The 13,627-nt window shown below is 38.3% G+C and overlaps 1 protein-coding gene across 4 annotated transcripts in view; it reads right to left on the bottom strand.

The window, feature by feature from the left end:
- Window positions 1-13,627, bottom strand: part of ELOVL7 (ELOVL fatty acid elongase 7) — a 98,193-nt gene that overhangs the window by 27,126 nt on the left and 57,440 nt on the right. For 3 of the 4 annotated variants that reach the window (XM_023210491.2, XM_023210490.3, XM_023210493.3), the window contains one exon: window positions 6,572-6,669. In XM_023210491.2, the coding sequence (XP_023066259.1) occupies window positions 6,572-6,635 (64 nt within the window). In that variant the 5' untranslated portion in view covers window positions 6,636-6,669. Of the gene's footprint in view, window positions 1-3,318; window positions 3,453-5,071; window positions 5,300-6,571; window positions 6,670-13,627 lie in introns of all 4 variants that reach the window. The other variant, XM_023210492.3, reaches the window with a different exon arrangement.

Raw genomic sequence — 13,627 nt, 5'->3', positions numbered from 1 at the left:
ATCATGAGAAGAGCATGGGGGAGCTGTGCCCATGATTCAATTACCTCCCACTGGGTCCCACCCAAGACACGTGGGAATTATGGGAACTACAGTCCAAGATGAGATCCATATTACTATGTCTAGTTTTCATTGCTAATGAAATTAAAAACTACTGAAAACAATACTAGCCAGGTGCCATGGCTCACACCTGTAATCCCAGCACTTTGGGAGGCCAAAGTTGATCACTTGAGGTCAGGAGTTTGAGACCAGCCCGGCCAACATGGTGAAACCCTGTCTCTACTAAAAATACAAAAATTAGCCAGGCATGGTGGTGCACGCCTGTAAATCCCAGCTACTTAGGAGACTGAGGCACGAAAATAGCCTGAACCTGGGAGGTGGAGGTTGCAGTGAACTGGAGATCATGCCATCACACTCCAGCCTGGGCAACAGAGTAAGATCCTGTCTCAAAACAACAACAACAACAACAAAAAAAAAAAAAAAGGAAAGGAAAAAAAACAATACCAAAAGAAGACCTCTGAAAAGACGTTACACCACCACCTTTGCATGGTGAGAGTTTAGTTGACTTTTGTTCTTTCTTTTGCCTTATAAACAATTTCAAATGATTCTATTATTAACAGTCATCACATATGGTTAGAAACTAGCTTAAATGTCCGTAAAAGAATTGCTGAATTAGAGATATATTTTATTTTATTCTTTCATTGACTCAGGAGGGGGAAAAATCAAATGACATCATTTCTCTGTTCTTCCTCTGGTAGCAGTAGAAAGAAAACAAGCCAGGAAAACCATGCTGGGCTGGCTCAGGAAGCAGAACAAAATAATTTTAATATAAATAACTTTTCCTGTAATTTAATATTTTCAGCACACACTGTATGTGACTTTCAAGTTCTACAGATTAAAAATAATTATGGGAAACAGTGATTAATTTAATTGGATATTTTCAAAGCAAATAATAAAACAAAATACCAAGCTTTAGAAATTCTATTTCAGCAAAACTCTGGAGTCAGATAGTTTGCATTCTGATCCTGGTTCTCCCACTGGCTCACTATGTCACCTTGGGCAATTGACTCACCTTCTTTGTATTTAGTTTCCTCATCTGCAAATTTGGCATTAAAAGGCATGTATTTCATAGAGGATTGATTGAGTTATTATATGTAAAGAGCCTAAGTACTCAATATGCTTGCTACTGTTATTACAGCAGATCTCAATTCTGTTAGCACAGCCAAATTGCCTCTGCAGTATTTAAAAGTCAAACTGCAAAAAGCAATCTTGGTCCAATTGAATCAGAATCCTAGGACGTGGTTTCTATGAATCATTTTTTTAAATGGGCAAAGGACCTGAATAGACATTTCTCAAAAGATGACAAATGGCCAACGGATAGATGAAAATAATTCTCAACATCACTAATTATCAGGAAAATGCAAATTAAAAAAACAAAGAGATATAACCTTACACCTGTAAGAATGTCTGTTATCAAAAAGAAAAAAGATAACAAGTGTTGGCAAGGATGTGGAGAAAAGAGAACCCTTGTACAACGTTGGTGGGACTGTAAATTACTATACCTATAAGGAAAGCTACAGGAAGGTTCTATAAAAAACTAAAAATAGAATTACCATATGATCCTGCAATTTCACTTCCAGATATATATCCAAAGGAAATGAAATCAGCATACTGAAGGGATATCTGCACTCTCGTGTTCACTGCAGCATTATTCATAATAGCCAAGATGTGGAATCAACCTAAGTGTCCATCAGTGGGTGAATGGATAAAGAAAATGTGTTATCTGTCAATCTAAAGTTATGCCTTTCTGAGTTACAGACCTGTAGATATATATAGAGAAATAACCAATGGACAATTATTCAGCCTTCAAAAAGAAAATCCTATAATTTGTGACAATGTGGATGAACTTGGAAGACATTATGCTAAGTAAGATAAACCAGGCACAGAAAGACAAGACATGTTATCACTTATAAAGAAGTCTAAAATAATCACATTTATATAAGCAGAGTAGAATGGTGGTTACCAGAGGCCAGGGGGTTGGGGGAATAGGGAGATGTTGATCAAAGGGTACAAAGTTTCAGTTCAACAGAAGAAATATCTTTTTGAGATTTATTGCACAGCATAACTAGAGCTAATAATAATGTGTATTTCAAAATTGTAAAAAGTAAATTTCAAATGTTTTCACCACAAAAAGATAAGTATTTAAAGTGATGGACATGCTATTTAGATTGATTTAATCATTTTACATTGGATACATATATCACAACATCACTTTGTACCCCATAAATATATGTGATTATAATTTGTCAGCAGTCAACAATTTGTTAATTGGTAACTGTGATGAGCTGTCATTGTTAAGAGCTAGGGGTCTGGTGTGAGACCAAGTTTCCTCACCTGTATTTAGGGCTACAGCACCCCTCACTGGGTATTCTTCAATAACCTTTTATATGGTTTCACTGCCTCCTGATCCAATCTGCTACACTAGTCTTCCATGCAATTGTCAAATTCATTTTCTAAAAATCAAGTTGTCCTTAAATTCTTCCTTTCATTAAATTAGCTCTCCCTTACTGAGCAAATGAAGTTGCTTAAATTAACTCTCCCTGACCGAGCAAATAAAATACAAAATCATTAGGATGACACCCATGACTCTGGCCATTGTTCACTTTTCCGGCCGTCTCTCTTAGCAACAATTATACCTTTCTGAATAGAGTCCACTTCCATGTAAGGTAGTGGGCATGTTACAGGGAGTATCAATGTACCTGCTGGCTGACAGTTAAAGTTAATTCTGACTCAGTCTATGATCCCATTTGGGATAGTGAATAGCAACATTTGGATAGCAGGGGATCTGTTCTTCAAAACAGCTCTATTTCAAAAAAAACTGTGGTTCCTAAGCTCAAATAATGAGAGTTCAGGTAGCAAGGCACACTTCTATTTGAAAAGCAATGAAAATATTAGTATTGAAGTTAAATACTGAATTTCTGAGAACTACTATAAACCTTCAGAAAAGGATGACCCCTGAAGAAACTTGAATGTTCCCTGTATCATTACATAAGTTGAAAAAGTTAGATTTAGGCATGAGGTGTTCTCTCTTCCCCAGAAAAAAAAGGCTAATGGGGTGGGGGATGTTTCATGCACCTTCTTTTCAGCATCAGATTTGGTTTAAGTGCCATGAGTAGAGCCATGATAGAAGCAGAGGATGGGAAGGCTGCCTGACAGTCTATATCCCAATGATTACCAAAGTTCTGATTTATCACTTGCTTAATAATTCTTTTCTAAGAGTGTCCCAGGGAGAGAGCATAGGGAAAGTAGAATGCCACACACATAGAATATTAATGAGCTTTTCCATCAACTGCTTCTAAGAGAGTGTTCTCTTCTTAAGTAGCATGTACTTACATCTTAAGTAGATGTACAAACAGTACATCTTTAAGATACCAAGTACCAATGAAATGAAGAAGCTGGAAGGAAAAGCAAACATGTACCTTAAGTACTTTTTGAAGTACTAAAGTTTCAGAATGGCAGCAATCTTACTCATACTCCATCTTCTTGCAAAAAAGGGTCATGATTAAGTCTGAAAAGTCATCATTTCTAATCAAATACAAGGAAAGCTGTATTTTAAACATTAAAAACTTTTTCATTTCTCTATAATCCAAAATGCTACTATAGAATTATTTCAAAATCTCACATTTCACATCTAAGAATCCAAATAAATCCTCTTATAGCTAAGTATTAATTAAACCATTTTTTATTCTGTAGCTGTGGAATTTTTCCACATGAAATAACTATGCATGACCACTACTTCTCTAGCAATCAGAAAACCAATGAATATCAGTAAGTTTCCTTAGGCCACTCAGGGTTAGGGCTAAAGCCAAGAATACACTTGAAATTCTTGGCCCTTGATCATAAGTTCAGACATTTCCAGGGTAAGCAAACTAAAACTGGACTAAGATGGCCAGAAATGATTACTAATGGATCTCAGAGACCAATATTACACTAAGTAGAAGGCAAAAACTTTCCTGTTACACCTGACAGGGTTTCCATAAAGCTGTATATCTCAAAACAAAATATTTTAACCCTTTTAGACCATGCCTAGGAAAAAATAATGTAATGAAAACAATTTTTAAGTGTATGCTATATGAAGAGTATTTTCAGATGAAATCTATCATCTGTAACAACCAGCACCACTATTTATGTTGGGATACTTCCGAAATAGCAGAGCACTTTCATGTATGTTACCTAGTAGGTGGTAGATGCTATTCTCACTTACGTTTTGCTAATAAAGAAACAAAGACTCACAGCCAATAAATAACATGTTCAAGATCATCCAGCTGGGCTATAGCAGTGTCAGACCTTAAATCTAGGTATTCTCACTCCACATCCCCGTACCCTCTTTCCCCTCCCAAGTCTTCAAATAAGCATAACTTCAAATACAGGTATTCCTTGCCTTCTCCCTGCCTCTCTCCCCTCATCTTCCCTGCACCGTTTGCAATGCTGTTTTCAGGCCTCCACTCCACATCTAATCTAATTTTACTCAGCAATTTCAATGTAGGTATTCCTAATAAAAATTAAGGAGTTGATGCAAGGATAAAAGTGGAAGTGGAATTCTAAAGAAGTTCATATTAAGGCATTTTTAACTTCTAGGACTACATAGATATTTATCATTATCTACATCTATTGGGCTCTTAAGTTAGCATGTTGATTATTTGAGTATCAGATTCTGGTATTTGGCATAATGACTGTCAAGAATTGGATAGCAAGAGATCTGTTCTTCCAAATAACTCTATTTCAAAAACCATACCCAAATTTACTTGGTTCCTAAGTTCAAATAGTGAGAGTTCAGGTAGCAAGGCACATCTCTCTTTGAAAAGCAATGAAAATATTAGTATTTAAATTAATACTGACTTTCTGAGAACTACTGCAAACCCTCAGAGAAGGATGACTCCTAAAGAAACTTGAATGCTCTCTGTATCCTTGCATATATTGGAAAACTAAGAAAAAAAAACTAAGAAGAAAAGATTGGCACAGTCACTATGTATCCCCTACCAGAGTGAAGCTTCTCTATCTATGAGATACTTACAAAGAGCCCTGGCGTTCCTCAAAGGAAAAACTGTTGGGAACATATTTAGTGAAATAAATTTGGTTTTTAGCAGCTACTGAGAAAGCTGAAAACCATGAAACAGGGTATCTTTGCTGAAATCATTGTAAATTTGAATATAATTTCAACTGTGGTAGGTGCCAAGAGGTGGTGCATTTCCTTCCTGAATTTGGTAGACTTGCAATTTCTAGTTGATAGGTAAGAATCAACCTAAAGTAGTGATGTTGGTGAGTATGTATAGCTCAGTATCTCAAAAATAAACTCAAATGTTAAATACCATCATACTACAACTAATAATCAGAACACATAGGTTCTAGTCTTTTCTGCCATCAACTAACCATGACTTTGAGGTCACATTTCTTCAACTGTAAAATGAGGCATAAGCTTCAATGATATCTAAGATCCATCTCAGCTGTAAGATGCTCTGATTCTTTCTTTTTGAAATTTTACTTTTGTTCTGCTTCTAAAACTTCAAAAAAATTCTTACGAAAGCAACACATTTGTTGTGATTTTAAAATATGTAGACAAATATAGATAAGGAAATAAAAAAAACCCATAATCCTACTACCCAGAGATAACTGCTAAACCCCATGAAAGAAACGTATGGGGTATTTTATAACCTGTTTCATTTAATATATTTTAGACTTCTTGCTATGGCATTAATGTTCTTTTGAAACACTGACTTGTAAAATAAATGGGCAAGGGTAAAATGCAGGCATATCAGAATCACTCAGGGGTGTCCCAGGCAGTCATTCCCTGGTTTTTCTGTTCCCTGTTCACTCTGACAGGTTCCTGGGGGCTGCAACTCTTTCATTCAAAAGAGTTGGCAGTGGCCGAGCGCCGTGGCTCACGCCTGTAATCCCAGCACTTTGGGAGGCCGAGGCAGGCAGATCACGAGGTCAGGAGATCGAGACCATCCTAACACAGTGAAACCCTGTCTCTACTAAAAATACAAAAATTTAGCCGGGCGTGGTGGTGGGCGCCTGTAATCCCAGCTACTCGGGAGGCTGAAGCAGAATGGCGTGAACCCAGGAGGAGGAGTTTGCAGTGAGCCGAGATTGTGCCACCGCACGACACAGCGACACTCTTTCTCAAAAAAAAAAAAAAGAAGAAAAAAAAAAGAGTTGGCAGTAACTGTAATTTCCCTCAGGAGCATTAGGGAAGAATCAAGCCGAAGAGCACTGTCCCTCCGAAATCACTTTTAATGGCTACTCAGTTAGAATGAGCCATCATTTATTGATCAGTTCCTTTCACTGGATATCTAGGCTATTTTCATTACTGTAAACATTGTAATGAACATCTGTGTAGCTCCATCTTTATACATATCTGTAATGAAACCCGTACACTTCCTCTTCGTTAACTTGTAATAAGGGACTGTTAAGTTGCAAAGTCTCTCATTTTGTTCCAATGAAATCCTATTAAATATGAGAATCTGACATAAAAAGGAAGGATGAACCTCAATTAGGAAATGTGGCTACTCACCAGCATCTTTGATCCAATTATTATAAAGATGCACAGTCCTCGATGTAAGATCACTGAAGGCCATTTTCCACTGGATTTACTGGCTCTTTTAATGGGTTCTTCAGTAAAATAAAATAGAAATGAGTTTATGATCTATAAATGCAAATAAAGTCAAGCTTATAGTAATACATTATTTAAAATGCTAAAAATTTAATATGAATAACTGGCAAGACAACAAACTCCCACTGAAGGCAAATGCATTAGTAAATTACTTTAAACCCTGATGCAGTTGCAAACATTTCAGCTTTTCTATCCTTCTAGAGACACTGCTAACTTCACTGAAAAAGACTAATATTCTATGTACAAGACTCAAAGCAGTAAATGAGTCTAAGAACTTTCATAGGAGCAGCTCCCTTTTATGCTGACAATATAGATCAGGAATGGACTGCACTTGAAGTGGCAAAGCTAAAGCAGAAACCCAGGAGAAGAAAGTCAAGAGATACACAAACTTTCAGAGAAGATAAGCTGATCCTAGACTTAGAGCTCATCTGCAGGCCTCATAAGGTCATCTACATGAAATTTTTTATAATTTAAGTAGAATACAGACAGAAAGAGGGAAAGGAAGGTCTATAAGAGCCAAGGAAAGGCTGCTTAGTTTATCTAGACAGATACACAAGAATAACTGGAGAAAGAAATCTGAAAAAGAAGACCAGTGAGGAGAAACTAGCCTTATTATGTATTAAAAGATATTGTAAATCTGCAATAATTAAGACAGTGTGGCACTGGCACATGGAGAGAAAAATGAATGTAATAGATTAGAATGTTCAGAAATAAACTAAATACACTTGAAAATGAGAACTATATTTCAGTAACTAAATATTTTAGTAACTAAAATACACCTAAGATGTATATTTTACCATATTTTAATATCTCTAAAATCAGGACTTACCTTACAAATGAATGGTATGTCAAAAAATTACTGGTATATTTGATTCAAAGCCATGTGATGGGAACATGAAAAAGTCCTAGAGATGATGGTGGTGATGGTTGCACAACAATGTAAATGTACTTAATGCCACGGAACTTCACACTTAAAAATGGTTAAAGTAGTAACCATTTAAATTAAAATATATATAAAACGTAAAAATAATATTTTACCACGATTTAAAAAAATCGGCCGGGTGTGGTGGCTCACACCTGTAATCTCAGCACTTTGGGAGACTGAGGCAGGCAGATCACCTGATATCAGGAGTTGGAGACCAGCCTGACCAACATGGTGAAACCCCGTCTCTACTAAAAACACAAAAACTAGCCAGGCATGGTGATGGGTGCCTGTAATCCCAGCTACTCAGGAGACTGAGGCAGGAGAATTGCTTGAACCCAGGAGGCAGAGGCTGCAGTGAGCAGATTGTGCCACTGCACTCCAGCCTGCTCCAGCCTGGGCGACAGAATGAGACTCAGTCTTAAAAAATAAAATCCTCTAGGGTTCCCACAAGAAAATTCAGACTTTCCCCTAGGAGTCTAAAGTAAAGCCATTTTATTTATATAAGTATAGATAAAATTATATGTGGCATATGGAATATGATAAAGGTGGTATCTCCAATGACTGGGGATTGAATTACCAGGCATTATTCACTAAATGATGTGGTACACCTGGACAGCCATCTAAGACAAAAAGGTTCAATCCAAGTGTTATAATATAAACCAAGGCCGGGCGTGTTGGCTCAAGCCTGTAATCCCAGCACTTTGGGAAGCCGAGGTGGGCAGATCACAAGGTCAGGAGATTGAGACTATCCTGGCTAACACAGTGAAATTAGCCGGGCGTAGTGGCAGGCGCCTGTAGTCCGAGCTACTCGGGAGGCTGAGGCAGGAGAATGGCGTGAACCCGGGTGGTGGAGCTTGCAGTGAGCCCAGATTGTGCCACTGCACTCCAGCCTGGGCGACAGAGCAAGACTCTGTCTCAAAATAATAATAGTAGTAATAATAATAATAATAATAATAATAATAATAATAATAATATAAACCAAGATAAACTCCAAGTAAAGCAAATATTTAAGTAAGAAAAACAGAACTATGAAATCACTAGATGACACAGTAGAAGACTTGTATAACCTTGTAGTGGGAAAGGCCTTACTAAGATCTAAAATTCAGAAGACATAAGAGAAGACTAACAAGTTTAATCATAAATAAATGGCAAACAGTAAAAAATATGCTTAATTCATATCATAGACAAGGACTACTTTCCCTAATATATGATGAGTTTCTAGAAATTGATAAAAGACCTTAAGAGGAAATGGGCAAAGTTCATAGAAAAGGAAATACAAGTGGCACTTAAAAATATGAAAAGTTGCTTAATTCATCATATTTAAATAATCTGCAATATTTCTTATCTATTGAATAAGCCAAAATCCAAACATTTTTTATCAAATGGGCCAAAATCCAAACAACCATTAGCTGTGTTGGCAGGAGTGTGGGAAATTCTCTCACTTCATGCATTACTAGTGGAAGTACAAATTAGTATAACTCTTACTGCGGATAATTTGCCATTATCAGTCAAAATTACAAATGCATACTTTTAACACAGCATTTCTACTTCTAGAAACTTATCCTGTAGAAATACATACACATATTCAGAGTGGCATATATGCAAGTTTATTCATTGCGTCAGTAAGAGCAAAAGACTGGAAACAACCCAAATATCTACTAATAGAGAGGTGGTTAATAAATGATAATAGATTTAACACCATGAAATATTATGACATTGTAAATGAGAAAGAAGAATCTCTCCAAGTGCTGATACGGAAATATTTCCAAGATAAATCACTATCTGAAAAAGCAAAGAGCTGGGCACGGTGGCTCACGTCTGTAATCCCAGCACTTTGGGAAGCTAAGGTGGGCAGATCATCTGAGGTCAGGAGTTCGAGACTAGCCTGGCCAACATGGTGAAATCCTGTCTCCAGAAAAATACAGAAATAAGCCGGGCATGGTGGCAGGCGCCTGTAATTCCAGCTACTCGGGAGGCTGAGGCAGGGGAATCACTTGAACCTGGGAGGCAGAGGTTGCAGTGAGCCAAGTTTGCGCCATTGCATCCTAGCCTGGGCCACAAGAGTGAGACACTACCTCAAAAAAAAAAAAAAAAGAAAGAAAAGAAAAAAGCAAAGAAAGTACAAAATTTAAAAATGATGACCTTGTATATAAAAGGAGAAAAGGCATATGAATATAAGTTTACATTTACTCAAAGTTGTATAAAAGGAATTCTTAAGAGGTAGACATGAAAAAGGGAACAGGGTATAAACTGGGCTGAAGGAATAGAAGAAAGATTTTATATTGTTGTTTTGTGGCTCATATGGATATTTTACCTATCTAAAAATAAAGAATAAAATCAGTTGTACCTTTACTGGAACATTCCTATTTAAAAACCCATAAATAAATACACATATGCATATACACCCAAAATAGAAATTTCCTCTAAATTCTTTAAGAGTCCATCCTCTCCAGAGGATTTCTCCAAGTCCAGGAAGTCATGTCAGCATGGCCTCTGTATTGATACACCCAGTCATCTCAGCTGAGTTCAGACTCAAGACTAGCTGTGGTGATGCCAGGGTCTTGCCAGAGTCAGCCTGGACTCTTAGTTTCCTAAAAAATCATCTCTCATCTCTATAGCAAAGGTGTAATGTGGGGCTGTGAGCAGGGGCTCTGGGCTCACAACGACCTTGGTTTTTCAGTCCCACCATTTAATAGCTGTGTGACTCCAGCAAAATTACAGCTCAAGTTCTTAACCTGTAAAATGGGAATTCCATTCATTATCCACCAAGATAAAAGAAACTAACTCATAGAGTTGTTTTGAGGACCACATTAAATAATATATATTTGTAAAGTTTGTAAGCACAGAATCTGATTTTTAAGAATGAGCATTCAATCAAACTCATCCTTTTGTTTTAGTTTTAGGGTTTTTTTTTTTTTTCTTTTTTCTTTTTTTTTCTGAGACAGGGTCTGGCTCTGTCACCCAGGCTGGAGTGCCCTTGAGAGAGCTTGGCTCACTGCAGCCTCAATCGCTCAGGCTCAAGAGATCCTCCTGTCTCAGTCTCCCAAGTAGCTGTGACTAACAAAGAGTGCCACCATACCTGGCTAATTGTTTTATTTTTTGTAGAGACGTGTTTCACTACGTTGCTTAGGCTAGTCTCAAACTCCTTGGGCTCAAGCAGTCCACCTGCCTCAACCTCCCAAAGTGCTAGGATTACAGGTGTGAGCAACTGCACCCAGCCAAAATCAGTCATTTATCATTTAGAGAGAGAAGTTGTGCCAATTTATGGGTACATACAGACATAAAGATTAGACCCTGGAGACTTCAAAAAGGTGGGGGAGGAAGAGGAAAGGAGAGAGGAGGACGCAGTCTGTAAAACTTCCTATGGGTACTATGTTCACTATATGGGTGACAAGGGTAATAGAAGCCCAAATCTCAGCACCACACACTATATACCCTTGTAAGAAACCTGCACATGTACCCCCTAAATCTAAAATATATATATTTTAAGTTGTGCCAATTTAACTGGAAAATACCTGGCCATCTCATTACCTGGTACAGTTAAATGGCAGTTTATGGAACAAATCTAGAAAAAACTCTACTACTTTTATTTTAAGAGCTACCATATAACAGATTGCATGATTCTTCCCTTTGGGTCTTCCAGTTGTCTTAGTATGAGTGTTTTAGACCACACAAAAAGCTACATTTCCCCTTCATCTTAACCACAGATATACCAGCCCTTGACCCATTATTCTCAAAATTAAAGTACTGAAATAATGTTCATTAAGTTATTCAGAATCAGAATGAAATATTCTAGTTTTACAAGCCATGTGGCAGGGTTACGTTTCAAAGTATTATTCTGTTTCTGTGCGATTTTTTCCTCTTCTTCTTTCACTAGCTCCACATAGACCATTTTCCCCTCCCCAGTCCTCACCAAAGCACAAAGATTCAAAGAAACCACACTCTAATGCAGGTCAGAAATATTCACAGGCAGCCAAGAAAGCTGGTTTCTCCAATCCCAAAAACTACACAAGACTGAGACGAACGAAGGAGGAAAGGCAGAGAGAGGAAGAACCCAAACTGGATGAGGCAGGAGCAGATGTTATCAAAGCCAGCAGGAGATGAAGGACTACAGAGGTATGAAAAAGATCCAGTAACCATAGCTTTTTGGAGTATAGACTCCTCTCTCACTAATCTACTGCTTGTAGATAACCTGTTTTCCTGTCCATAGTCTAACATTTGTGGGCCCACCAGAAAAGAAGGAACATCCACAATTGCACAGGGATGGGGCACGACAGAAAAACCTGATCCCCTTACCTTGCTGGAAGTGAACACAAACTACTGAGAATTTCGTTATGAGCTGATAGTGATGGACTGGATGCCAGTGTTGCATTGTAGGGACTGACTGATCTAGAAAACTGTTAACAACTGAATTATATTGCAAGTATAGTGATATTCCTAGACTAGACCCAGACATATCTTTGCCTTCTTTTACCATGATTCATCATGGGCACTTGATAGCTAGACAATGGGCACATAAAGATAGGAGGCAAGCCTGGCATGGTGGCATGTGCCTGTAGTTCCAGCTATACGAGAAGCCGAGGTGGGAGGATTGCTTGAGCCTGGGCAACACAGAAAGACCCCATTTCTAAAAAGAAGGCAGGGGGAGCAATTTGCTCCATGTGGTATAGGTGTATAGGTAATAGAGATATCCTTTAGTTAGCAGAACTAGGACCTGAAAAGGCAATTTAGAATATTTGATGGCAAAGAAGCTCAGATCTGGCAGTGGCTTAAAAATTAAGGCTCTTGTATGAATGAAGCTCACCAGACTATTAAGCACAAGAAGGAAGATCCTAAAAATGATGTACAAACCTATCCCCTTGAGGCATCCCTGACTCATCCCAGATCTGACCATCACTGGCCTAAGTTTAGTGGAGGTGCCCCATAGCCTAAACATGGCCCACACAAACTTTTCATGGAACAGAGAGCTGGAGCAGGGAGTTGGTTAATTGCTTGAGCTATTATGAGAAGACTGAAGAGATACTATCAAGGGTTTGAGGAGTGGGAGGCCCTTCATGGTGGGTCACAGGGAGCTTTGATGTTCAGGTTGTTCTTGGACAAGCACCCACTGTACCTCTCAATGCAGTAGTTAAAGAGGTTGGTGTTATGCCACAGAGGTTCAGAAACTCATCTCATATTTGGGGGTAACATGATCATTAGATTGCAGTTTCTCAAAGGAAAAGTGCTAATTCATGAATAGGATAATCCTGCTACGATTTTTTTGCTCAGACCTGAAAGCCATGGGGAGAAAAATGGACTCACGAGACTGAACTCCAGCATCTTCAAAGGGCTAGCTCAACACTGCCCTAAGCTAGCAGGCACCAAATACCAGGATGACATGTTGCTGCTTACAGTAAAATCAAGTAGAGGAAAACTAGATTTGGGTTTGAGGGTAGCATCCACAGAGCCCTGGAAACATCAAAGTTCAAGAGCTTTAATCTGACAGACTTCTGATACCCAAGAAATGAAGCAGAGACTTAAAACTCTAAACCAGGGTAATATCTTATCCTGCTGCTAAGGGGATGTAGACCTCCTACAAAGTGAGCAGCAGAGGACAGAAGCAAGAGATCCTTGTCCTTTTTCTGGGAGGACTCTTGGAGGACTTGTCTGAAATGATCTACTTGTAAGACTACAATAAAGAGGTGCTAGCTGCGTACAATATCCAAGTCCTGGGGCCCATGATGGTGAAAAAGAAAGTAGACTTAAAAAAAAGGTATTGTACCATAACACTACCTGACTCTATTTTTAGCAGTTGTTAGAGGTCAGAGGTCAGCAATGATGACATTGAGAGGTTGAGAGGAAGGTAATCACAAGCAAGCAGTGGCCCAGAATTTGGGGCTACGTTACATTATAAGGCAGTAGAAAAATCACCACCCCTCCATTAAGGGTGGAAGAAACAAGAGAGGTACTTCAGAGAAATAGCTAAGGCTCACAGTCAGAGCTCAGCCTGCCTCCAAAGGCCTGAAAAATGTGTGGCAGGAGTAGAGTAAACG

This window comes from Piliocolobus tephrosceles, chromosome 4 (assembly GCF_002776525.5).
Source record: "Piliocolobus tephrosceles isolate RC106 chromosome 4, ASM277652v3, whole genome shotgun sequence".
Taxonomy (NCBI): domain Eukaryota; kingdom Metazoa; phylum Chordata; class Mammalia; order Primates; family Cercopithecidae; genus Piliocolobus; species Piliocolobus tephrosceles.
Note: the sequence above shows the minus strand (reverse complement) of the source record. Positions and strands in the feature narration are given on the sequence as shown.